The 24,762-nt window shown below is 38.9% G+C and overlaps 1 protein-coding gene across 1 annotated transcript; it reads right to left on the reverse strand.

The window, feature by feature from the left end:
• Positions 1-1,817: 1,817 nt before the first annotated feature.
• On the reverse strand, positions 1,818-19,788 carry DAZL (deleted in azoospermia like). The gene is made up of 11 exons (XM_075041985.1): positions 19,753-19,788; positions 14,832-14,966; positions 14,464-14,555; positions 13,032-13,083; positions 9,454-9,520; positions 8,982-9,115; positions 7,494-7,571; positions 5,978-6,028; positions 3,446-3,550; positions 2,622-2,720; positions 1,818-1,871 (listed from the first exon to the last, which is right to left on the reverse strand). The coding sequence occupies exons 1-11, from the start codon at positions 19,786-19,788 to the stop codon at positions 1,818-1,820; spliced, it is 903 nt and encodes a 300-aa protein (XP_074898086.1).
• Positions 19,789-24,762: the final 4,974 nt, after the last annotated feature.

Here is a 24,762-nt window from a genome sequence, read left to right on the forward strand (position 1 = left end):
AAATCTGCATTTGCAAAGGAACAATTACCTTTATCAATAAACTGACATCACAGCTGTAACAGCCCAAGTAGGCTGTTTTGGTACTTAAAGTTGCAAAGGAAAGGTTCCCAATATTCAGAAAACTCCAGGGGTTTTGGGATGCTTTTTCTTGTTTGTTTGTTTTTAAATATTGAGTTTAACTGTGTAAGATTAAAAAAACCCAAAAAACTTAAAGAAGCTGGTAACACAGAAGTTAAGTATAATCAAGCTGCTATCTTTAAAATAGTACTCTGAGAAAAACATGGCAAATTGATATTATGGGAACACTTAACACTATCTTTAGTGACATGGAACAGTCTGAGCAGAGAAAAGGTTAACAGCTTTGCTTCTTCAGGCCAATTTATGCTATCAGCACATTGGTAAAATTCTGCATAAAGTGGCTCCAAAACCTGTAAGTCATTTCTATTCCCTCTCCCCTTTCTTAATAAAATTCCATCCAGAACACTCCTGAGAAGCAGTCCTTGGACATTTTTCATGTTGCAGCCATATTCCCTTAAATATACAGGACTGCATACAAGGGAACTGAGTTGCTACATCTACTTTGGGGTAAGTCTTTTCCTAACCATTACTACTTCTAAACTTTCTGGAAACTTGAAGCAGAACATGCAGTCCTATTCAAACTCGTGTATACATCCTCAACAAGAGAGGTGTAATTTCCTTTGTCTGGAGAGATTGAGGTGTTGGGAGGAGGAGAAAAGCAGACTACAACCCAACATACACAACAAGACTGAATACAGTTCTCAGCCCTACTCTTTCAAAACTGCAGCTAGTAACTACTACAAAATGAAGTTTATTACTATGAGTTTGTATTAACTGGAATTCTCATATAGGGTAATATAATAAATCTTCAATAGCTTCAACAAATCTTTATTGTGCTGTATGTCTTTCTCAAGGTACCTTCAAATTAACTGCATTATATTAGCATGTCACTAGAAGTTTGGGAAGCCAAGTCAAAATAAAAATTTATTTTAATTGTTTCAAAATACATGACTAAAATCTACATAATTATTAAAATAGGCTTACAGATACTCTTTGATTAACAGCTTGCATCACATAAAGGCATATTTTAAATGCAACATTTTTGCACAATTTTAACATACAGGTATTGCTAAAATTTTTCAAGTAAAAAGCGTACTCTGAGTAAGCAATACAGCTAATTACATTCTTGCATCTTAAGTTACATATAGGAATTTCAGGATTCTCTTCATTACTTTCCCAAAACTAATAGTGATGCTCAAGACTTCAGGTACATAAACTGTCATTAAGGAACATAACCACATTGATTAGGTAGTCTAAAGACAACCAGGACTTAAAGGGCTTCAGCTGAGTTACAACTTGACATCTTCTGTTCCACTGATTAAGAGCTCAGTTTTAAAATACAACCTCTTGGACAAATAACTACTTCCATTTCTGAACTGCAAGAGGTAACTGGTCAGTCAGTATCAGTCACTTAAATTGTGGTTTAAGAAAAACAAAGTGTAACATGCAAACTGTACCTTAAAGCTCAGAAGAAAATCCACATGCACCAAACAAACCAAGAGTGGTTTTCCCACATAAACTCTTTAACATTCCATTCGGGAAGCATGCAAACAATTAATAAAACCTGGAAGTTTGTCAACTCTTACAACTTCAAACTACTCAAGCAAAAACAACTGTATTGAAACAGAACAGGAACACAAACTTCAACTTCAAGCAACTTTTTGAAAAAGGTTATACTGCATATATTGCTAAACTGAACTGTAGTAACATCAAGTTGATGAATTTAGATACTTTGTTGATCAAACACTTTTGAGTACTGCTCTTCCTTTTCTGAAGTGATGGGCCTTCCTCTCCTGGAATGGGATAGGAGAAAAAACAGGAAAAAATTTCTAGATAATAATCAGAATAAAAGCAACTGAAATTTCATGAAAAGGATCTCAAGACATTCTGTACTCTAGTCACCCCCCTCCAAAACTGGTAACTACAGCTTCTGTATTTCTGCTGCAGAGTGCATGTGCCTAGTTCACATTTCCTTTTAAAAAAGTAAATGAAGTCTTAAATATAACATTAACAAACAATAGAAATTAAAAACCACTTGGAATTTCATCAGAAACTGCAATTCTACAAAGACCGAACACATACAGCAAAAACGATGACCAGCTGCCAACCTGGACTACAGTTTATTGGTTAAAGCATAAGCATTTTATGCAAAGTATAAAGAGCCACCATCCACAGTGGGTACTTAACTGGTGTAAAGACTATCAAGGCTCAAACCCACCATCCTCTATCCAAACTAGGAAGTAACCCACTGCCCTTTCAATTTGTCATTTAGAAATGATTAGCCAGCCTTATGCTTTAAGTGTCCATGAGCTGACTGTTCAGCAATTTTTATGCAATTTCACTTAAATCCACTGACTCCAATTTCAGCACTTGTTTCCAGCATTAAGCAACTGAAAACCAAACCCATACATCTCAGCATGTACAAGAAAAAAAATTCAAGTGGCATTCCAGATATGAATCGCTTCATCTTTATGGTATCCTGCAGGCGAACAAATTGAAGGTCAGCTCTGTTTTAGGGGTTTAATTTTGCTTTCACTACATACCTTAAAGTAGTCTTCTTGTGATACAAAGGTATTCCTCAGACGGTTTTCAGGATTAAACAGACAGGATACTACTGTTTGTATGCTCCTGTCCACAGACTTCTGAAATACAGTTAAAGGTGCATCTATTAACAATACTGATTTTCTTAGTTAGCCCACTACTAGCAATGTGGATGTCACACAGTTTACTTTGCATTCAGAATTCTTCTCAACTGCCTTATGTTTCCTGAGCTCTTTGTCTTGTTTCCCCCCTCCACCCCCCAACCTTTTAATTTGGTAAGTCATTATCACCCTTAGATGTTACAAGGTAACTGTTCCAACCAGTGACATGCCAGCTCAATTGTGGAACAGGCTGACAGCTGAAAAATGAAGTCTCCTTTAGAAAATTTAATTCAGAGCCAACTGTTGGCCAAACTGGGGTCACCTTCCACCAAAAACAGTGAAGAAGGGAGTAAAATATTACCGATTCAGATGTTTGAAGCTTAAAATAAATCTCTGTAAGATAGCAGGCAGTGCTACCTAACCTGCTTTTTTAGTACCTGCAGTTTCCCCTGTAATTCTCAGCAGATTTAAGTAAAGCCTTGTCACTTAAAAACATTATTGTACTTAATGAAGTAGAACACACATTCTATATGGCTCTCAGAAGCACTACTAGTTTCAAGGGAACATGTAAGGCTTCTGAAGTTGTACACAAATCAGATACAGTGGATTGAGCAACTAGCTAAAGTGGCAACTATAACCTTAATTTCTAGCATAGTGGTCAGAGGCGCTCTTCACCAAGCCACGTAACTCTCACATGCAATTAAAAGTTTTGAGAAAGCACTTACCTTTTGCGGACTGTTAGTAGACGATTGTGTGGGCTCTGGAACAGCACATTCTGTCTGTATAAATTCTGGATCCTCAGTGCAGTGATAGCTTACTGAAGTATAAACCTGTATAGTTTTTTAATATTGTGGTGTTTCAGTAACACTGGGAAAACATGCACAGCTGTGCTGTCATTGGTCCTCACCTATCCATAAGCTATGCCAACTTTATCTTCACACTTCTGACAAAGTTTCATGAGTGGGGGTAATACTGTATCCTGAGATCTTTTAAGACAGTTCTACTTCCCTCTAAAAAGGATATATTCTAACACATGTCTTTCTCCCCACCATAATAATTCTTGAGTTAGGTCCTCAAACTATTTCCTCCATGTATGGGTTTTGCCATCAAGCATATAGAACAATGAAGGCATTCACTGAGAATGAGACAACCAGCAGGTAATTTCAAGAGATTAAGCACTAAAATCAAATGTAAGAAGGGGAAGCAAAACATCTATTACCACTTCCCTTCCAAGAAGTTGCTTTTCTCTATACAGTTCCTTTGTTGTTTGAAGTTTCCTTCATGCTAATATAACTACATTTTTTAAGATGTAATAAGGTCTAGAAAAGCACAAGCCATTTTACAGCTTTTTTTAAAACTCTCCCTGCTTCCCTCCACTTACAGTGCAGTGTTGCAATTGGCAACCCAGTGCAGAGTTTAATTACAATAGCCAAGAGGCTGATAAAGCCATTATTCTTCATGGAAGCATCCTTCCAGATGCTTCCAGAGAGGACTAGCAGCTTTTACAGCCAATTTTACCAGGATGTCAAGGGCAGGGTTGAACATTCTCTTTTCAGGGCAACACGGGTTTTTTTTGTTTTATTTGGGTGGGGTTTTTGTTTTGTTTTTGTTGGGTTTTGGTTTGTTTTTGTTTTTGTTGGTTTGGTTGGGTTTTTTCTCCTCAAAGTAGTCAGATTTACTCAGATTTGACAGTAGTTTTCAGTTTCTTGCAACATCATTGTTACGGATGTTATTTGTGATTATACACAGCAACCACAAGGTGTACATCTGACACTCCCGAAAACCCTTCAACACCAAAACTGTAACTTCAAACTGATGATAGAGAGATATGGAAGCCTACAGTGTTAGCAGACTATTCCACCATTCTGAGCATCATCCTTAACCACCAGAAGGGGTAGCATACCTGACCTCATCACAACTGGGGCATCCCATTTATGAATGGAAATTGTGATTATCCAAACAAATTGGTAGGTATAAAGCAGTAGACTGAAGGATGAAGTTTCCTATCTCCTTATGTGCCTGTCCTCTTTTGAGTCTGTGTAAAGAATGATACTTGAAGTTGCTTAACTGATATAGTTCTACAAAAGCTGTCTGCGCATATAATCAAGTTTAAAATGTCTAATGAAACCACCACACACACCTCCTCTAAAAACTCTTTGGCTTGCTACCCTTTAATATACTGCAGCTGTATCATGTTCATGGATGTTAATCAACAAAAGTTATTTCAAGCCAACAGGGTAATCAGTATTTCAGTGACTTCTGAACTCTTCGAGTCTGTTTCTGCCCCTATTAAAGCGAAGATAATTCTCACTAACAGAAATGCAGACTTTCCATGAAAAGAAAAAGGCTGCTTCTCTGCTGAGAAGCTGAAAGCAAAGCTTAGTACACATGATTGGAAGTGAACAGGAATAAAGTATTCTAATACGATCAGAGACAGAACTGTCAGATGCATTCAGGCAGCAATATATATGCACAAATTTCCATTTGCTTCATTTTTCCCCATTTACCTTCCACACATTCTACTGACATCTGCTGGGAATTAGCTTGAAAGAATACTGTTCAGAAGAAAATTAAGTATTACAGCTTTTAAACACTTAACAGAAACTGTACTCAATAAATACAAAATTATACCCAAAGAACACAAAAATGCCTAAGATGCAAGTTTAAGTTCCAACACTGTTAAAGAAATACACAGTATTTTTCTCGCTTGTAGATGTCACGTGTAAAGTCACAGAAAACAAGTAATTTCTTTAGAAGCCATCAGCACCATCTACAGTCTGTAGCCGTCTGACAAATCATTTTAAAAAGCTGTTGAAAGGAGCCAAAAAAATATCAGTATTTGCAAAGCAGAATATTTTGAGGCTTTTAAAATGTTAAAAATATTTCAAACAATAAGCAGTAATACTATACAGATCTTGTAAGTCAGGATTGTGCATTAGGTCACCACTTATTTTTCCTTCAACTTTTCATGGAAAACCAATTCTGTTCATGCTGAATTCCAGAATTCTGCAAGTATAGAGTAACACCATAAAACAGGTAGCTCTGTTCTGCCAGGCAGCTCCTAAAAAAGCACCACGTCAGTAGGAAATCCTACACAATTACCTACTCTGTCAGCAGCTACATATTTGTATAGACCAGACTACATACAGATCCAGTGAACAAACAAGTTTGATTCCCCCCCCGCCAAGTATCAAGCTGTCAAAACAGTGTGCTACCTGAGAAGACAAAGTTCCAGAAGTTTAACTCTGTAGACTTACCGGAGGCATAACATAATTTCTTTGCTCCCCAGCAAGCCATTGTGGTTGAACCTTAAAACAAGAATTGAACAAGAACCAGCTTTTATTCATTCATTTCCAACACTGGCAAGTAACTACTCCAATAGCCACCATTTGTAACATTTCATGTCTGGATTTTTTGTTAAACAGTAGTTTACAGCCTTCTGTCCTGCAAGAAAGCTTTTTCACATGTACCTCATGTACTGTTTAGCACAAGGCCATCCTTACCACAAATTCAACTACCTCCTTCCTCTTCTCATTCCAAGTTTAAAAAAAAAAAATTACATTTCTAAAGATTAGGAAAATAGGGGAATCACAGCAGCCACTGAAAACATCTCAAACCTCTAGTTACTTCCAGTTACTAAACCACTTCTATTTTAGTTTCAGTAACAGGACTTACCCACACATTTCACTTATGAGTTCAAAAATCACCATCAGCTAAGTGCCTGTCCTGGTTTCAGCTGGGATAGACTTAGTTTTCCTCCTAGTAGCTGGTATAGTGTTATGTTTTGGATTTAGCGCAAGAATAATGTTGATAAATACACTGATGTTTTCAGTTGTTGCTAAGTAGTGTTTAGACCCAGTCAAGGATTTTTCAGCTGCTGATGCCCAGCCAGCAAGAAGACTGGAGGGGCACAAGAAGCTGGGAGGGCATACAGCCAGGACAGCTGACCCAAACTGGCCAATGGGGTATTCCATACCATGTGATATCATGCCTAGTATATAAACTGAAGGGAGTTGGCCAGGAGGGCAGATCACTGCTTGGGAACTAACTGGGCATCAGTTGGCAAGTGGTGAGCAATTGCATTGTGCATCACTTGTCCTTCTTGGGTTATATTTCACTGTCTTTTTGTTATCTTCCTTTCATTACTATTATTACATTTTCTTTTTTATTTCAACTATTAAACTGTACTTATCTTAACCCATGAGTTTTACTTGTTCTCAATTCTTCTCCCCATCCCAGGGGGTGGCGGTGGGGGGTGGGGTGAGCAAGTAGCTGCATGGTGCTTAGTTGGTGGCTGGGGTTAAGCCATACCAGTGCCTTTCCAGACATTTTTAGAGCTCAAGAGCACATCCCCTCTCTATATACATCCCACATTTATATAGTCTGGTAAGACTCAGTGATTCTGTTTTAAGTAACTAACATCAATTACCCACACTATAGGATGCACAAATGCAAAGCTCCTTCCCATGAGAAAAAGTGCTAATGATCCATGTACTTTTTGCTAATTTGGAAGTTGTTTTATCATTGCACATGTAAGAAAAAAATAAACTAAAAAAGAGAGTATGCTAAGTTATTCAACAGTTTTCATTGCATTGGAATACAAATATCACTAATTTTATTTTTCCTTTCGATTTCTGTGAAGCAGGAGCTGAAGGGAAATAGAATTCACAGAAAGAAACACAGAAAAATCAGACTCCAGTTAAAACTTGAATGGAATGAACAGTGTTGTCAGGTATCAAACAGCCTTTCTGCTGATACTAAAGAATTACATACCTGATAGTTGTAGGCTGGCTGATATCCTACAGGAACTTGCTGCTGTATCAATAAAGCTGGTGAACTGTATGGATATGTCTGCAAATAAAGCTATTTTTTAAAATGCAAGTCTGAAGCAAGATAAAATATGGTATTTGTAAAGGTTATTTATAAAGCCAGAAGCACATTTTTAGAAGTATGTAGTCACATTGTTACTTCAATTCCCATTTCAGACTAGCTTCATTATTTAAAAGCTACCCTTACAGATTTCCCATAGGGCTCCAGCACTTCAGGCACTAAAAAAAAATCTCTAGAAAGTGGGATTCTAAAGTGTATTACATATCTAAAAATCCCACATCTGCTTGTAGCTGATCTTTTAAGTCATTTCAGAAGTACAACTCTTCCATAAACTTTCTAAAGCAGACCTGAAACAGACCAACTACCATGAAATAATGAACTACAGCCTGAAGATCAGTTTCTTGGAGCCAAAGGCAAGTATTACAATTCAGACAACTTCCCAGCATTTCTTCACTGCAAGTATTTTGACACAATGTTAACCTGGAACCTTCTCAGCTTCTTCAAGGGATAGTTAAAGGCACCTTCCAACATTTAAGAGAATTAGCTCCTCCTACACTATTTCACTCTCCCAATAAACACAGAATCAGCGAGAGTACTACTATCAAGCTCTCTGCCTTAGAAAAAATTATTTCTGCGAGTCACTGCAGTTTGCTCATCTTCATTTGCTTAAGAAAATGCACAAAACAGAATGAGTTTGCAATTAATATTGGCCTGTTGTACTGCCATATCATATAGGGTTAATACAGGAAGAGACCATAATCTGGAAAGCCTTCTATTCACAGTACAGGACTCATGAGGCAATAAATACTCTGCCTACACTTCAGTAAGAACGCTTATGTGAAGTACCAATGAAGTAATGTCCTGTAGGCACACTGTACTGGTCACAGCTGTTAACAGCAGATGCTGTAACAGTGTTCTTAAAGACACAACAGCAGTTACAAAACAAGAATTTGTTCAGCTGGGGGCATGGGGGTGGGGAAGTACCACAGCCAACTTCTGGTTCCATACTTGTTTAAGAAAAATTTTATTTTAAATTTTGTAGTTTAGTCTGAGACAGGGCAGCAGTACCTTAAACATCCAGATGCATTTGATTTGTGAAATGTTATCTGTGACAGGTAAAAAGATCACTTAAGAATTGTTACATAATTAAATCTTAGCTCCACCTTCAACAGGTTTCTCATTCTCAAAATAAAAAGTATCTCCCTGTCTTTTGTTTTATAAAGAGATCACATCGGTGAATAAATTTTTCAAGGTTGTTGGCATTCTTTTAAAGTGGTTTGAAGTTAGGTCCTTCTTATTGGGGAAGATAATATGAAAACAAGTGGGTAAGATACAATTGGAATCTCAATGCATATTCCTGAACTTGTATGTGCTTGCACCTTCAAAAGTATTTCATTATGATTCAAAAATCAGTGGCATGAACAGCCTTACCTGAACATACTGTGTTACTGGGCTCATTACAGCTGGAGGCTGCACATACGTCTCTGCATTTTGATTACTCCATACACTGTGGAACTGTGGTGCAGGAGGACTGAAGACTAATGGTCTGGCATGCACATAAGAACCTTGTTTTAAAGCAAAGAAAAATAAAGTATTAAGACGTTTTCACGTGTATTTAATTTGTAATCTGAATTCAAGCTGCAAAAAAAACTTAAAAAGTGTTTTGACTCTTAAATTTAAATCAACATTGACTGTATTGTGTTGTGCTACCAACCTCAGTTTTATTATCAAAAAACTGTACATTACAGAAGTAGTGAGGTCATAAAATTCAGAACTGAAGTTTAATTGTAATATACATATTACATCAGGTAAAAGGGATTTGCAAGGATGTTAATGTATAATTAAGAAAACAACTTTGTAATATATACTTGTAATATGAAAAAATTTGTTTATATATACTTACACAAGTTTTGTTGCTTTCTAATTGCTGGTCCCAGTTTCAGCTTTTTGCCATGGAAGTTGATCTGTGACTGAAAGACAGGTTATTCTGTAAGCTGGGTGGCTTGTTTGATTTTAAAGAGGCTGTACTCTGCTTCTACACCACAGTATCATCAACTTCCATAACAACTCAGCCCACCTCAACACCTTATGCCTTTTACCTTTAATTTCCATCAGTGCTCTCAGCACACCCATTTGCCTACTCAGACTCTCCAAACCTATTATGTATTGCTTGCCTTAACAGCAACATGCACTACTAGTATTTTGCAACTACATATTAGTGACTGCCAGCCTTCTGGTTTTATACACACAGATTCAAACTATTCTTGCCTCAGTAAGGGTATTAATGTAAAGTGACCATAGTCTAGGTTCCCTTGAAATCCTATTTACATCACCACTTACCTACCTTCCCACAAACTTCCTAATAGGCTTCGCATAACATGTTAGAAGGTGTCCACCTAATATTAAAGGAAATGGAAGGCTATCTAAGCACTACTGTTTACCTGCATGTTACTGTATTCTCTCTAGAGAAATTTTCACATGTTCCTCCAGAACATTCAACAAACATGCTGGTATTTCACAACTTTGTTGGCCAAAGCATCTACACAGTGCACAGACTAGTCAAGAAAGAGTAAAACTGAAATATGTTTCACATGTTCCTCAAATACCCAAACCCAGGAATACAAGCATCTGAAAGACTTGGAGAACAGAACTGGAAGCACTACTCAGTAGTCAGCAAATGCCCGAGACGCAGAACTTCTCTTTCTGCCCAAATGCTAGTTCACACAGAAGGCAGGATATCACACTTTCAATGATTGATTACTGCTTTGCCAGCACAGTATCTGGGGCCATAACAAAAAGCACAGGAAGAATGTCAAGTACCCACCCTCCCTCCCTGCAGAAGCCAAATTTTCTGTTCTTCGGTGAAACTACTTAGTTTGAAAACAAGAAGGATGTAGGCTGAAATGGCACCACAACATCCTTAAACTTCAAGGTCTATTTGGACTGACTGTAGAAGAGGGCCTGTAAGATTTTGTTCTCTGCAAGACTACGGTTTAAGCCTGGAGTATATAAAGTTGCTTTCATACTTGGATTTAAGCAGATTAATGTTTTTTCATTTACTCAGGAACTTCTCCACAAGAATTCACCTTTGGGTCTGATCTCACACTCTCTGCCAAGATGGTGACAAGAAACATGTTCACCTACCTATGAAGATGTGCATAGCACACATGACGCTACCTGAAATAGGTACTCGGTACAGTTCAGAGGGCTACACTGAGGTTTACAAATGCTTTACACATCAGAAGTGAAAGATTTTTGGTTTACCCCAATTAACATTAATTTAGTACCAAGTATTAAAATCAGTATTAGATGCAGATACATAGAGAATCTAGATAGACTATCTCATGCAACACTAAGGACTTGCCTGCTTCAGAAGAAAATATGCAGTTTGCAATTTTAACAGACATCTCACTAAGCTTTTTATCCCATTTCTGCTAAGAAAGTGCTTTCAAAAGACAACAGCAACTTTATTGTTGATTGTAAAAATAAGCAAAATAGTCATATTAAAGTCTTATTTGATCATCTTCTCATACTGATAAAAATAAAGTACAATGTGGGTGGGGAAAAAAAGGTGAAATACCCTGACCAGTTTGACAGGTTGTTGGTTTAGGGTTTTTTTTTCAATTGATCCTGCAATCCTGTTGCGCCCAGAACCATGCTACCACCTTTTCCACTGAGCAATGAGAACTCCTGGAAGAGAGGCCTCCCTCAAAGCAGAAGGTAGCTTTCTGATCTTAACCGCAAGCAGTTTCACTCTGGACCAAAGTGCAGTTACAAATGGAATCAGACCTAAATCAGAAGAAAGGTACTTTCAGGTTGCACAAAGCTACAGATCTAGGCAGATAAACACAGGCACCTACAGTGATTCTAACCATGGAGAGGCTTTATCTTGTTCATTTACATAAAACATTGTGACCGCTCAGTCCAGGTAATGTCTGAAATGGTTTAGTGAGGTGATCTCAGCTTATGACTTGAGCTCTAAAATGCAGACGTTCATTCTTTCCCTTTTTCCATCCCCTCCAGAAGCCAACAGCTTAAGTTGATTTCTACCTGGACATGCTTCTTCCTGATAAGGCAGTAATTTTTACTGCCTGTACACCTGAAATTTGCACTAAAAAGGAAGTCTGCCATATATCTCTGTGTTCCAAGATCTCTGGTATACAAAGTCACATCAGTGAGTACTGTATTAAGAAATACACTGAGAGCTTTTAGTTTTGAAGAAATGCACACAGAAAATCAGCAATGTACAGGGCTCAGATGACAATGCTATTCAATAGGTCTTTACAGAGATTTCTGCCTCAGAGCAAGCATTCCACACTCATCTAGTACAATAAATGTAACCCATGGTAAAGAAAAAAAGAAAAGGTATTCTCAGATACAAGTCTGCTGCTCAATAAAGCAGTATTTTTGTCAGCATACCATGACAGTTAAAGAATAGCAAGCTTTTGAAGTCTTTTAGAGTCTTTTGGTCAGAATCAAGAATCTCCTGCTGCAGTTTCACTGCTCTCCACTTTGTTCAAACATGTTCTCTTCCCTGTAAAGGAGCCGGACAGCCAGTCAACACACCCGAACATATCACAGAAGACTAAATTTGTGCCTGGCATGTTTATCTGGATTTGTCTTTCAGATCTACTTCCCTATCCAAGAGCTTCAGAAGCAACTGAGAGATTGTTCATCCTCCAAAGACATGAGAGTTTTCCGAGGCAAAGACTTCAGAGAGGGAAATATTTCAATACATGTTATTTTCAGTTCTTGCACTCAGCTTTGGGAGAAAGAGGGAAAACAAAAAGCTTTGTCAGTAGTCTGTGACCTGCTGAAGCCTATCGGAACCAAATAACAGATTTGGTTGTACACGTTGACATCTAAAACTTCTCTGATACTGAACTCTAATAGCAGAAGAGCTGTAACAGTTCTACCCCTTTATCTCCTGTGTAAACTACAGGAAAACCATATGACATGTGAACAGTTGCATCTTATAGCCAAGGAGGCTTAAAAAATACTTGCTCTCCAAGTAACATCCAAATGCACAAATACTGCAAGACAGAAACACATACTTCAACTGCTGAGACTTAAGAAAAAACTAATGCTGTTTTCTATGCTACTGTTATTCCCGATAATAATGCTGACAGGTCTATGTAACTGCCATAAGCACAAGCGTTCTATTATAATCATCCAATACAGAAAGCAAGCAGCCATAAAACACATGTGAGGCTTTCAAACACATAAATGAATAAGAACAACCAGAAATACAATGACATGAGATGTTCAAGCACACCAAGGTTAAAACTAATTTTGTTTCTTACTTACATAAATATACAAAGATTCTACCACCAGTAGAGATTTTATCAAGTTTACTTTTTGGGCAGCCCTAGACTTTCCTTGTCCTAATGTACTCCACAAGGTACATGACTTGGTTTCCCCTGAACATGTCTCCAGCCTTCATACATAAACTTCTTCAGTTAATTTAGACAAAGAGCTTACTTCTACTATTTTTTGAACATCCACGTTGTCCAGGAAAGATACAAATCCATACCTGAAAAGAAAAAACAGGTTATTCAATAACCAGATTTTGATTTGTTAGCTCAATTATTTTGAACAAGACCAGTTAACAGCATATATGTCAGGTACATTATACTGCATGCCAAAAGTATCAAGTACAACATTAGTTTATAGTTCAGCATGAAAATGTATTTACTGCTAACTAGCAGCATATACTACTGGGCCAGATGAAAGGAACTGAATGCCAGATTCTAGAATAATAAAAAGTAGAGGTAAGGGCTCTTCTTGCACTTCAGCTACTCAAAATAAGCATTATTGTTGATATTACTAACTCAGAAAGCAAAAAAAAAAAGCCCTGTAAGTATTAAGATGTGAATTATTATCAAATTTTATATTTACTTCAGAGGTTTAGATGAAAGCAGGCATTACAGGAACAGCAACACCAGTGAGGGAAGTGATCCTTGAAGATGTTTCATTTATTTCACTGCCCCCCTAGTTTATCTAATCTATAAAATGAAGACAATTTCAGAGCATTATAGGAACAGTTGTGTCAATCAATAGAGTATGCCAATTCATTATCAATACTCAGAATATACACTGGCACATCAGAATTCACCATGAAGACTAGCAAGTGACAGGAGGAAATAAAACAGATTTCCAGCTCAGGCACTACTACATATGCCTAAAAAACCCCATGACCTTTTTAGGATCTGCTCACAGAATCTTAGAAAAAATTGGGCTGGAAGGAACCTCCAGAGGATGAAGCCTCCTTCTCAAAGCAGGGATAACTTCAAAACTGGGAGAGCTTCCCCAGAACTCAACAGGCAAATAAGGATGTGTAGGACCTTACTTAAAGTGTTTCACCAGAGACAATTCAGAATTTTTCTATACATTCAATAGGAATCTCCCTTGCATCAATTTTGTTCACTTATTTAGTTTCACTCTCCACCCAAGCAAGTTTGGTTGTTTTCTCTATAATTTACCCAAGTGTCAGAAGAGTGCAGTCCCATTGTCCCGAATAAGCCATCTACCTCTTCTCTTAACCATCCTGAACTCTCTCCAGATTGTTGTTAACTAGTCTAGCCATCAGAAGAGTCATATGAAAGAACTCTCTGCATAAGCATCACAAAAGTTTCAAGCTTTGCTTCCACTGGTTAAGTGACAATAACCCTCTTTTCCCTTAACAGATAGACTGAAGTCAGAAAAAAATCAGGCTATTCTTTGCAAGATTATAAAGACTTAGGGGCATTCTAGGTTTACAGGTTTCAGTGTTAATTCCCCACAACAGAAAAATGCAGCTAGCGTTAAGGCTTAAGCATGTCAATTGTGTTGCCAAGTAGCTGCTCATACCATCTATGACAGAATTACATCCACATAAGCCACAACTTAAAAAAACTATTCATGTTCTACTCACCCTTTGGAAACACCAGTTCTGTCAGTGATTATTTTCACCTCTTTCACAGTACCGTATCGTTCGAAGAAACTCCGAATTTCTGCTTCACTCATCTAAAAGAAACAAAGTTTTAAACTTCTTCCAGCACATTCAACTGTTTAGAACTGATTTAAAGCAGCCAGCACCATTTTTTAAACCCATCTTCTACTACCATAAGAATTCAAGTTAGTCACCTGTTCCAAAATTCTCTCATGACACTGCAATACCTTAAGATTGGTAAAGACACACATGGAAAAAAAAAAAAAACAACCCCCAGGAGTTAAATTCCCACATCCTTCCCACTGAAGTGCCCCATACCTATCTTAAAACAATTAGAAGTATATAAATACCCTTATATCAATTCCACCAACAAAGACTGTGTTTGGCATGATTTTTCCCTCTGGTAAAACATATCCTTGACTGGTTGTTGACACACGGGTATTATCCTCCGAGACACCTGCACACTGGGCCTCCACATTTGCAGACTGAAAAATTTAAACAGAAATACACATTTCAGTCAAATTATTATAGTACACTTTAAGATACTAGAATGCCTGCATCTTCCTATAGATATAGCATGGGACAATGAATTTCAATAGCACCTTTCCAATTACTTCAAGGAAGTACTTTGTGCAAATAGACCATTCACTGGAAAAAAGTTCAAGTAATTATTCTAAGCAGCTTTAAAAATTTAAATCTAGACCTAACCTAGGCTACTTTAAGTAGCCCTCTCTGACTACATGAAGCTTCATGACCAGCGTTGCTACTACCAGACACACAGCAAGAACAACAATGTAATTAATTTCAGAACTTCATCAAATTCCTTTCAGAAATTAAATTCTTTAAAGATACAATTTACTGTAAATCTATTATTCAACAGAACAAATTCCATCATCTTCCTGGTCAAAAGCTTTAAATACTTGAGATGTAGTATAACCCTGTTACCTGTGCTCTAAGGCAGTTTGTAAGGTTACTCACAAGTTAGCTGTAAGAAGGGAAATCAGACCTTGATGGAATATTCACACTACTCATTTTGTCAGAAAAAAGATTGTAAATTTAACTACAACAGGAATGCGAATGACTAAAAACTTGTTTCTGAGTTGTCTGCACCAAAGCAGAATCTCAAGCATGCATTGCATATACAGAAGAACTGCAGAGAATATTAACATTAACAGAGCAACTACAGTCATCATGTGCTTTGCACACTCAGGCTTCTGATCCTTTCGGTCCTAAAGCATTTTGTCACAACCTAGGAATTGGATTCCTTCAGTGCAGAGGAAGATACAATGCTCCCTAAACACTAATTCAGGATCTTGTGCAGATGAACAGACCACATGCAATTCCATTTCTTGCTCTGATGCTAGCAAAGATGTGTTCCATACTCTGCATCAGGTCTGAAGTGTGTTTTACAAAGGTATTTACAAGAACTAAAATACAACATAAGCGCCATAGGCACCACAAACTCTAGCCCCTCATCTTGTGCTCTCCTGAATGAATGATTCTAGCTATGTGCCATGCTTTGCCTGGCTGGTAAGAACATAAATTACTCTGACCAGTTCAGTGTTACTCATGTCTCTATATTAATCCACTTTAAAACATTAATAAACTTTTCCTTACAATTCAACTGGTGTGGCATTATCCCTACTTCAGATATTCCAAACTTTGATTTAGTCAGTTATCTGGCTTTTTGAAACCTAATAATTTGCAATAGGTAGCACCCAATTTTTCAATGTAACAACTTTCATGTTTAATGCACATTTAAACTGCAACTGTGAGTGACAAGTACTTATTCAACCTTGACACCCAGTAAGGGAATGAGAAAATTACGAGAACCAAACTAAACACATGGCACATGATCTGTCCAGCAATTAAACAAAGCTATAACTACAATTCAGCCCTCCACACATTATTTCAGTGTGACTGAACCAAATTAACAACACACCATTACTAAAAGCCAGAGAGAGTTTGCCCCATCTCTTTCCCTGGTTCAAGTTCTAACATTCATCAGTTCAAATTATGCTGGCTCAACAAAATTTGGCAGTAAGGTTAACATAAAGTAAGCTGTTTTCACCCAATTAGTATTCTGCTATTGCTGAGAATTCAGTCAGCTCAGTAAGTTATCAGACAAGTGCCAGGTCACCTCAGAATCAGTGGATGCAGAAGAGGAAATGGAGATGGAGGCAGCTTAGCTATTTCTTCTGAGAAGCACTAAGCCATCAATTCAATTCAAAACCATTTCATGAAGCTACACCTTCGAATCTGGTTCTATCACACCAGATACTGTTGCCTACGCTCAATTTACTCACCGACTATGCTTCCTACTGCAAATTATCAATAGAAGTTACAAGTGAATCCTTGCCCTTCATCCTCCAAGACCTCCCTCTAGCCTCCACTGAAGGTGAAGACAGCAACTTCCACTGTTCCGCAGTAATAAAGACTGTTTACTAGAACATTTCTGCTGTAAACAGAAAAAGGGTCATTCTCCTCCCTCCTATTATACCACAACAGCTCTTTACATCACTGTGCAAGGAAATCAATGCTACATTTCACAGCAGAAAAATTTTGTAGTACTTCTCAGACACATCCGCTTCTGATCCAAGCTCATTCTGCAGTTACGTAAACACTTGTGCTAGCATAAGAACACAAGGGTAAAAATAAAGCAAGAGGTGAGGAGGAAACCACTTCCTTGGCTGCACCCCCACCTAAAGGGCATTTGAACTGAAATCTGAGACTACAACTCCACAGCAACCTTAAGCTGGCCTAACTGTTGGCTTCTACTTCCTTCTTTCTGGATCTGTTTCAGCGAACAAGGCTAAAAGAGAAGTATTCACTTTGCTGTGAAAACTCTCTGGCAACCTAGAACAGCTAACAGCTCACAGCAGAAGCACCCAACAAATGCCAGAACCAGCACAAGAAAGCGGATAGGCATACAGATACTGCTGGTACACAAGTCACAGATGGCCTTGGCTGCCATGGAAGTGCAGAATTCATTTCTCACACTAACGATGCAGAACACAGTTTTCAATGAAAATACACTTTAGTGCTTTTACACATTAAATACCTAAAAGAGTAAACAGGCTACTTAGGCATTCTGACAAATGGGTCAACATCAAAAATAAGTATTAAGATCTGTTAATACATGTATTTTAAAACTTGAAGAGGAGCTGTTTTTGAAAAATGCACAGTGGTGTCTTACAGTACGAAGACAGGAAACAAAATCTCCTTTCAAAGTTACTTTTCAAGTCTTCAGTACTATAAAGCAAAACTTTTGCCAATTCAAACAAGGTATTGCCCTATCTAAAACCAAGTTTTTTTACCACTGCAACGTGTAATTGTTATTTTAGTACCTAATGTAGCATTAAGTAAACAACTCTACTTCCACATAGGGTATGGGCAGGGCAAAGAACTCACACTGATGCTGAATCAGTGTCCAAAGGCTAAACCACCTAAAGTTTTCAATATCTGGAAAATCCTGAAGTTGACAAATTGGCTACCCTGAAACTATAGCATCAGCTGAAGTGACTCAACCCTTCAAAAATACCCTAAGTTGGGTTGATTTGTCTATCCACCTCATGTAGTATCTTTGAAATCAAATTTCAGGAAACTCAGAGCTTATTCAAAGTTTTTCAGCTTACTGAAATTAACAGGTTTTTTTACCTTTCTCTCATCACAATGTAAATTTAATCAGCTTACTCTTCGCATTATTTCAGAAAGCATCAAGTTTAAGTTGATGCCAAGAAACTAGATTAACGTTTTGATTACAGTAGTCATGAGGCTAGTTAGACTTTTGGCAAAAAAAAAAAAAAAGGGGGTGGGTGGGAAACGACTACTGTTAGGGCCATGTGGTGGAAATACCTAGCTACTTAAGTGAGTTAGAAACATCACTCCGTCTTATTCACATCTAGGGGAGAAAACCTTCACTCTTCTTTTGGCCACAGAAGTACATGTCCCCGATTTCTCAGGCTTCTCCCCGTCTTTCCCTGACCTCACACACTCTTTGTTTAAAATAAGTATTAAACATTTTCTTTTTTTAATTTAACCAATTAAAACTCCTGATATACGTCCTGCTGTGCAGAATTTCTGTGCACAGGAATTGGTTACCATGACAGCACACTATCTAAAGAAAGAACATGGCTCCGGGTACAGGGAGAACGATGTCGTCTTTCCACTAGGCAGCAGGTGGAGCTATCAGTCAAGTACTGCAATACTCTCGCACGCTAACGGCTGCGACTTACAAGGCTTAACTTTTTTAGAAAATACCCTACTTCTGTCGAAGCGCCTGGGTTACAGTCGCAAACTCAGTTCTTCAAATAAAAAATGCCTGAAGAAGAAACAGCAATTTGCGTGTCGAAGGAGCAACGTGCGAGTTCAGGCAGTAACTCCCACATGGAGTCCACCCCGCACTACGCGAAGCCCGTTTTTTCTGGGAGGTAAAAAAAAACAAACCAAAAAAACCACCACCCAAAACCAAAAAAACCCAAACCCGAACGGGGAAGCTCAGGCGAGCGCTTTACGGAGCCGGCGGGGCCGCCGCCTCACGTCCTGCGGGCTTCGCACCTCGCCTGCCTCAGGGCCTCGTTACCAGGCGAGAGGCGTGGGGAAGGGGGTTTCGGGCTCCTCGGGTGATTTGGGGGCGAGGGGAGGGCAACAGGGGAGGCGCCCCTCTGAGGACAACGGAAGCTTGTTTGAAAGCCCCCGACACCCGGGGCGAGGGTTCCCGCCTGACCCTAACAGCAAGCGGGGTTAGGTATGCAAGCTGGGGACGGAGCCTGCGTGGCCTCGGCCCGCCGCGGCAGGCGGAGGAGCGCCCGGTCAGGCCACGCACAGAGCAGAAAGAGCCCACGCTACGGGACAGCGCCATGCGGCGGGGCCGCCACAAAATGGCCGCTCATGGTGTGAAGCGCCTTCTGTCGCGAAGTCCTCACCAGACCGTGGCGCCGACGGCTCCGAGCCCTGGCACTTTCCCCCACACAAGCCCCAGGCTTTTTACTTCCAGTACTCCCTCCCTGACCTTAATCCCTCACCTCCTCTTGAGACTTTAAAACCTTCAAGATATTAAAAATGACAGTAACCCTCAGGTTCAGCCCAGGCAGCTGCGCACCCTTCACTCCGTTACAAGGCGACGCTACCGCGGCATCCCCGTCCCTCCTCCTAAGAACAAGCAAAAAAAGTTAATGCTCAGGTCTCACCTCCGCTCCCCGCGGGAGGTCCCGAGCAAGCCACTACAGCCCCCAGCAAAAAGCCGCCCCATAGCTCAGCGTTCAAACGCACCCCGTTCAGCCCACCTCCCACCGTGCCGACGACCATGGCTCCCCTTTCGTCCCTCCTCCTCCACTCACCATCATTCACCGAAGCTGAGGATGCGCCCGCACACTTAAAAACAAACGAGGCCTTTGAAACAAAAACAATACGAACTTTTCTGAGAAAACAAACACCAGTCTTTTTTTTTTTTTTCTCTTTTTAAAGGTAGAGAAAGGCAGCTCCTGTCGGTTACCGCTCTACTCCTTAAGTAGCCCCAAGTGGGAAGGGGCGGGGAAAGGCCACACCCGCCCTCGCCGCCCTCTCACAGCCGGCACCGGCGCGGTCTGAGGGGCTCTCTGGGGGCTCGCCTCCTCCTGCCTTTCACGGGTCGGCTCTTGTGTTGTCTGTGTTTTAGGAGGGTGTCTGTAGACAAAGGGTGAAGGGCACCGTGGTTTTTCTCTTTGTTAGGAGATTAGGTGGGATTATTATTTGTGGCCTTGTTGTTGAGCGTGTGTGGTAGCAGCATGCTCTTGTCATTTTCACAAGAACTAGCACTTAACTTGGTTTGTTGAGGCTTGAGAGTGGTGTATTGTTGAAGAGGCTTTCACTTCCTTGGAGACAAAAGCTGAAGCTTTTTTATCAGTGTTTTCACGAACCAGTGTTGCATAGCTGTTCTAGAGCAAGCTGTTTCCATCACATCTCTTACTGCCTGTACTGAAAACCAGCCCACTGTTCATCAGTTGCTCAAGACCTTTCTAGAAGGAAACCTCTCTGGGAGCCCTTTTGGTCCTACAGTAGTAAGTTGCTTCTACTGGGTTTTGGAAATTGTTTTTAAATAGTTGTTTGCGACTGATATCAAATGTTTAGAACAGACATTGATTTTAGAAAGTTTCAGGGAGAGGGAAAACTTACAGATGTCTCACCAAAATAAACCCAGCCTCTGACTGGTCTAGTTTATTAAGTTTTTTTATGTGCGGTTTTTTGGTTTTTTTAATGGCGGGTTTTTTTAATGGCAAAGGCCTAAGAATGATACTTGTTTAGGATGAGAAATGAAAGTACAAAGCTAAACTGATAAACTGAAGTGTATATAACAAGTAAGCTATTTTTTCCTATGAGATTTTATTTCTTCTAATACATAGGTCTTTTTTTAACAATGTACCACGTGTTCACTTTTTTCAGATGCTGATACTAATAATAAAAAGTAAACTACTGCACTAGATATACCTGGATCTAGAGTTGGTTTAGGTAATAGCAATAGCAAAGCCCTGATCACAAAAGATGTATTTATGTTAACTATAGAAGGGATTTTGTTAAAGCTAATGGCGTTGCTGTGTTATCTAAAGGTAAGTGTAAGTGTGGGCTTTCATGCAGCTAATGCCTGTTTACTTAAATAAAAGAGATGGTCTACAATACTGTATCAGATCTTTTCAATTTTTATTTTAAAAGGCTGAGACCTTGAAAATGTGGCCCAACAATGAAGGGAAAATATTACATAATACTTATTTCAATAAAATGGATTCATATTTGGCCTTAAGAGTGGCAATAGGTTAGTACCACTATTTCTTCGGTGCAAAAAGAGTAATTCTCCCTTTAATAACTCTTGAAACTAGAACTAGTCTTAATTGTCCAAAGTAGAGCAGGAGCCAGATTGGGGTTTTTACCGTCTTTACTCCTCTTTCATGGCCCTAATTAGAAGTATTCTGAAGGATGTCCTGTTTGCTATTAAGTGGAAGATAACTGTCCTGGAAGTGATAATACAAATGCTATTCCAAGAAAAAGAATTATTTATCCTTTGTCATGGAAATAGTGAGCATTGTCCTCTTCTAGCAAAACTAGTATGATTCCAATGCAAAAGCAGAGGGGTGTAGTTGCTATAAAAAAGTAACCCTTACCAGGGCATTATAGATTCTAGTTCTGTGAGGCTATCCTTCTGAGCTTCCGTGGACTGGGTTTGGGTCAAGATTGTGTCCTGTTTTTCCTTAACTCAGTATTACCTTCTAAAATTGGAGAACATCTGTTGCTTAAAACAAAGGAGAGAGTAATTTAATTTCTTCTGCCAATACACAGATCTGAAAAGGGGTGGAGGGAGTGGAGTAGGAAGTTATTATCTTGGTTTGTTTTATTAATATTGCTAGTGGAAGGGTTATTGCTTAACAGCTTTATATGTTAAATGCACTAAGGAGCAGCAGAAGAAACAAATTTACAGTACTTTTCACTTTAATACGCATTTAAAATAAAAAACTGAGTATCTTAGCCAAATTGTGTTCTCCTGGAATCTTACAATTTTAAGTGATCTAGGAGTCCACCTTATGTTACCATAAAGATGAATCAGTGCTTGGCTTTCTGTCTCTAGGTTGTTTGCCTTTTTTTTGTTTGTTTGTTTTGTTTTGTTTTTAAATTAATGTTACTGGTAAATCAAAATATTTCAGGGAGTGCCTCTGGTTTGGAGTCTGATAGGCTACAATAGGTGAGGATTCTACAAAAAAATCTGGTGACAAATTATCAGTCTGATTACAAATAGTAGTGGTTACATCTTACAGTTTAATAGTCAGAAGCACATTCTTTAAAGATGAGGTTAGATTTAGTCTTCTTAGATGTAGAACTAAAACTGGATAGCAAGAGTATCATACAGCATTTGAATTTTAATGGCATTTCTTGGAACTCTTCTGCAATTTTGTGACCTTTTCTTGAGAATCATGTTGAGTCTTTCTGTAAAGCTAAAGCAGCTAACTGCTCTTAGGAAATAATGTGAACAGGAAAAGAAGGACGTAAAAGAGATATTCAGGCTATTAGGTTAAGAACAATAGAAGAACGTTCCAATTTTTAGACAGCTAAAAAAGTTGTTTGTAAAGAATTTCCCCTTGCTGTCCTATGTTTCCATAAATCAACTTTGTTAAGAGGTGAGAAGCCACTGAGCTGACTGAAACTGAGGGGGTAGGTGAGGGCTGCTCTGAATTGTAACAAATTGTACCCATTTCCTCTAGTTTCTAGGAAGAGTTTTTTTCATTGCAAGGGGAGTTTGAATTATCTGTCTGCTTTTTTCATTAGTTTCTTGGGTGTGCTGCAGATTCTTCTTACCTTTTCTTTAACCCTACAGACTCTGAAAACTTTTCTTCCCTGAGCATGGTAAGGAATGAGAGTTGCTTGCAATGAGAGGAGCTGTGTCCCTTCCTTCAGGGAGTTTCACCTTAGTGCCTCTTGTGTTAAAGGAACAGAATGTAGAAGCTAGAACAGACGAATAGAACAAATACTGTCTGTCACACAGATTTGACTGCATGATGGCATTACTAAGTCAGCTTGTCACTTCCTTGCAGACCATTACCCTTCTGTCTGCTGCAGAAGAGGAGGAGGAAAAGCACCATCCTATAATGGTTTTCTATATACTGTAGAGTGGAATGTGAGCCTTTATGGAAATATACGCCCATGGCTCAAAGAACCCTCTCAACTCTCTGCCTCGGCCCTGATTTAACACATCTTTTGCCCAGCGGTTGGCTCCTGAAAGATTTCAGTGTTCTTCTGAGCCTAATGGGTGCTTAAGTGGTACACTACATACTGTGGATAGTTCTTGCTGGAGAAACACTAAGAATCCCCCTGCAGCTCAGTGATATTGAGGACTAAAATATTTATGCTCTTATGCCTCCAAGTGCAAAGATACCTTTATGCTTATACCATTTGGACCCATTCTTTATTGCCTAAATTTCAACAAGGACCTCAGCAAAGCAACTTCCACGGAGTCTGCATTTTTTATTTGATAAAATAAACCAAACAATTTGTTTTTTATCATGTTTCATTTTTATAAAAAATATCTACTGAAAAGGGTAGAACTGAGGGGGGGTAATGGTACTTTTAAACCGTCTCTGTTACAAAATCGTAATTCAAAATGCTATTTACAGTATATGTTATAAATGCTGAGAGCTTCTTAAGATTACTTCTGACCACAGATTAAAAATCACATAGGCTTTTGACATGATTGAAATAGTGGGCTGCAATCTTACATGCATATCCAGTCTCTTGTACACTATAGAATTGGGAAACCCTAAAAGAAAACTTAGTACATTGAAGCTGCAGACATCTGCTCATATTTTGAATCTGGGACAAATCTTTCTGATTTTGGGCTGTTTTCATCTATGGCTTAAAGTCCACAGGCCTCTTCTGTATCTTGTGATTTCTTAGATCTCTTGATCATTTCTAGCTGAAGGTTTTGACTTCCTATTGCACTGAACTCTGCCTGCTGGGTTTATTATTCTCTTAAATTCAAGAAAATTGCATTCTACCTTCCCTAAAAGTTTCTATCCTATGTGCTGATGCTATGAATAAGATGGAAAAATAGCAGCGGATCTTTGCCATTTTTGCTTATGTAAGGAAAACTACTTCTTGATACAAATACCTAGCACTGAGTTCCTCACATCAATGCTGACTGCCGCATTTGCAGATAGCAAGTGAGAACCCACGCTCTGTTTTTGGAACCAAAATAGCTGATCCATACTTAGGGTAAAAGGGCTTATAACACTGGTTTGAACTCTTTCTGCTGCTCCATCAGCTTATTACAGGATGCTCCCTCCCTGCTGGAACAGGGGTTAAAGCGTCTCTCTTGCTTAGGGAGATGTCCCACCTGTCATGTAACGAGTCACCCGAAACTTTTCCCTAGTCACCAAACAGCAGCATTTGGTATGGTATGAGGCTGCCTGAGTTTGTTTATGGATGCCATTAGGCTGACATCTTCCTAACTGAAGTGAGAAGGAAGAGGACAATGAATGATATTTATCACCTGCTAAGCTCAGTATCAGAATGAAATATTTACAGTAAACACTACATTTCTGGCTTGTGTTCTCCTTTCTTACACAAAGAGTTAAAACAGTCAACAGTAGGATATTTGAGTTGTCGTTGGTTATTTGAGAGTTAAGAGCAGATTGAGTGAGCTTTTTAACAGCTATTAGACCAGTAACTACAGACCTTTTACAGATGCAGTACTGAATAGTTGAGGATTATTTGCATATGACTGTCTACAATTGAAAGGTTTGCTGGTAAAGCTACCCTTGT

Source organism: Buteo buteo, chromosome 2, assembly GCF_964188355.1.
Source record: "Buteo buteo chromosome 2, bButBut1.hap1.1, whole genome shotgun sequence".
Lineage (NCBI taxonomy): Eukaryota > Metazoa > Chordata > Aves > Accipitriformes > Accipitridae > Buteo > Buteo buteo.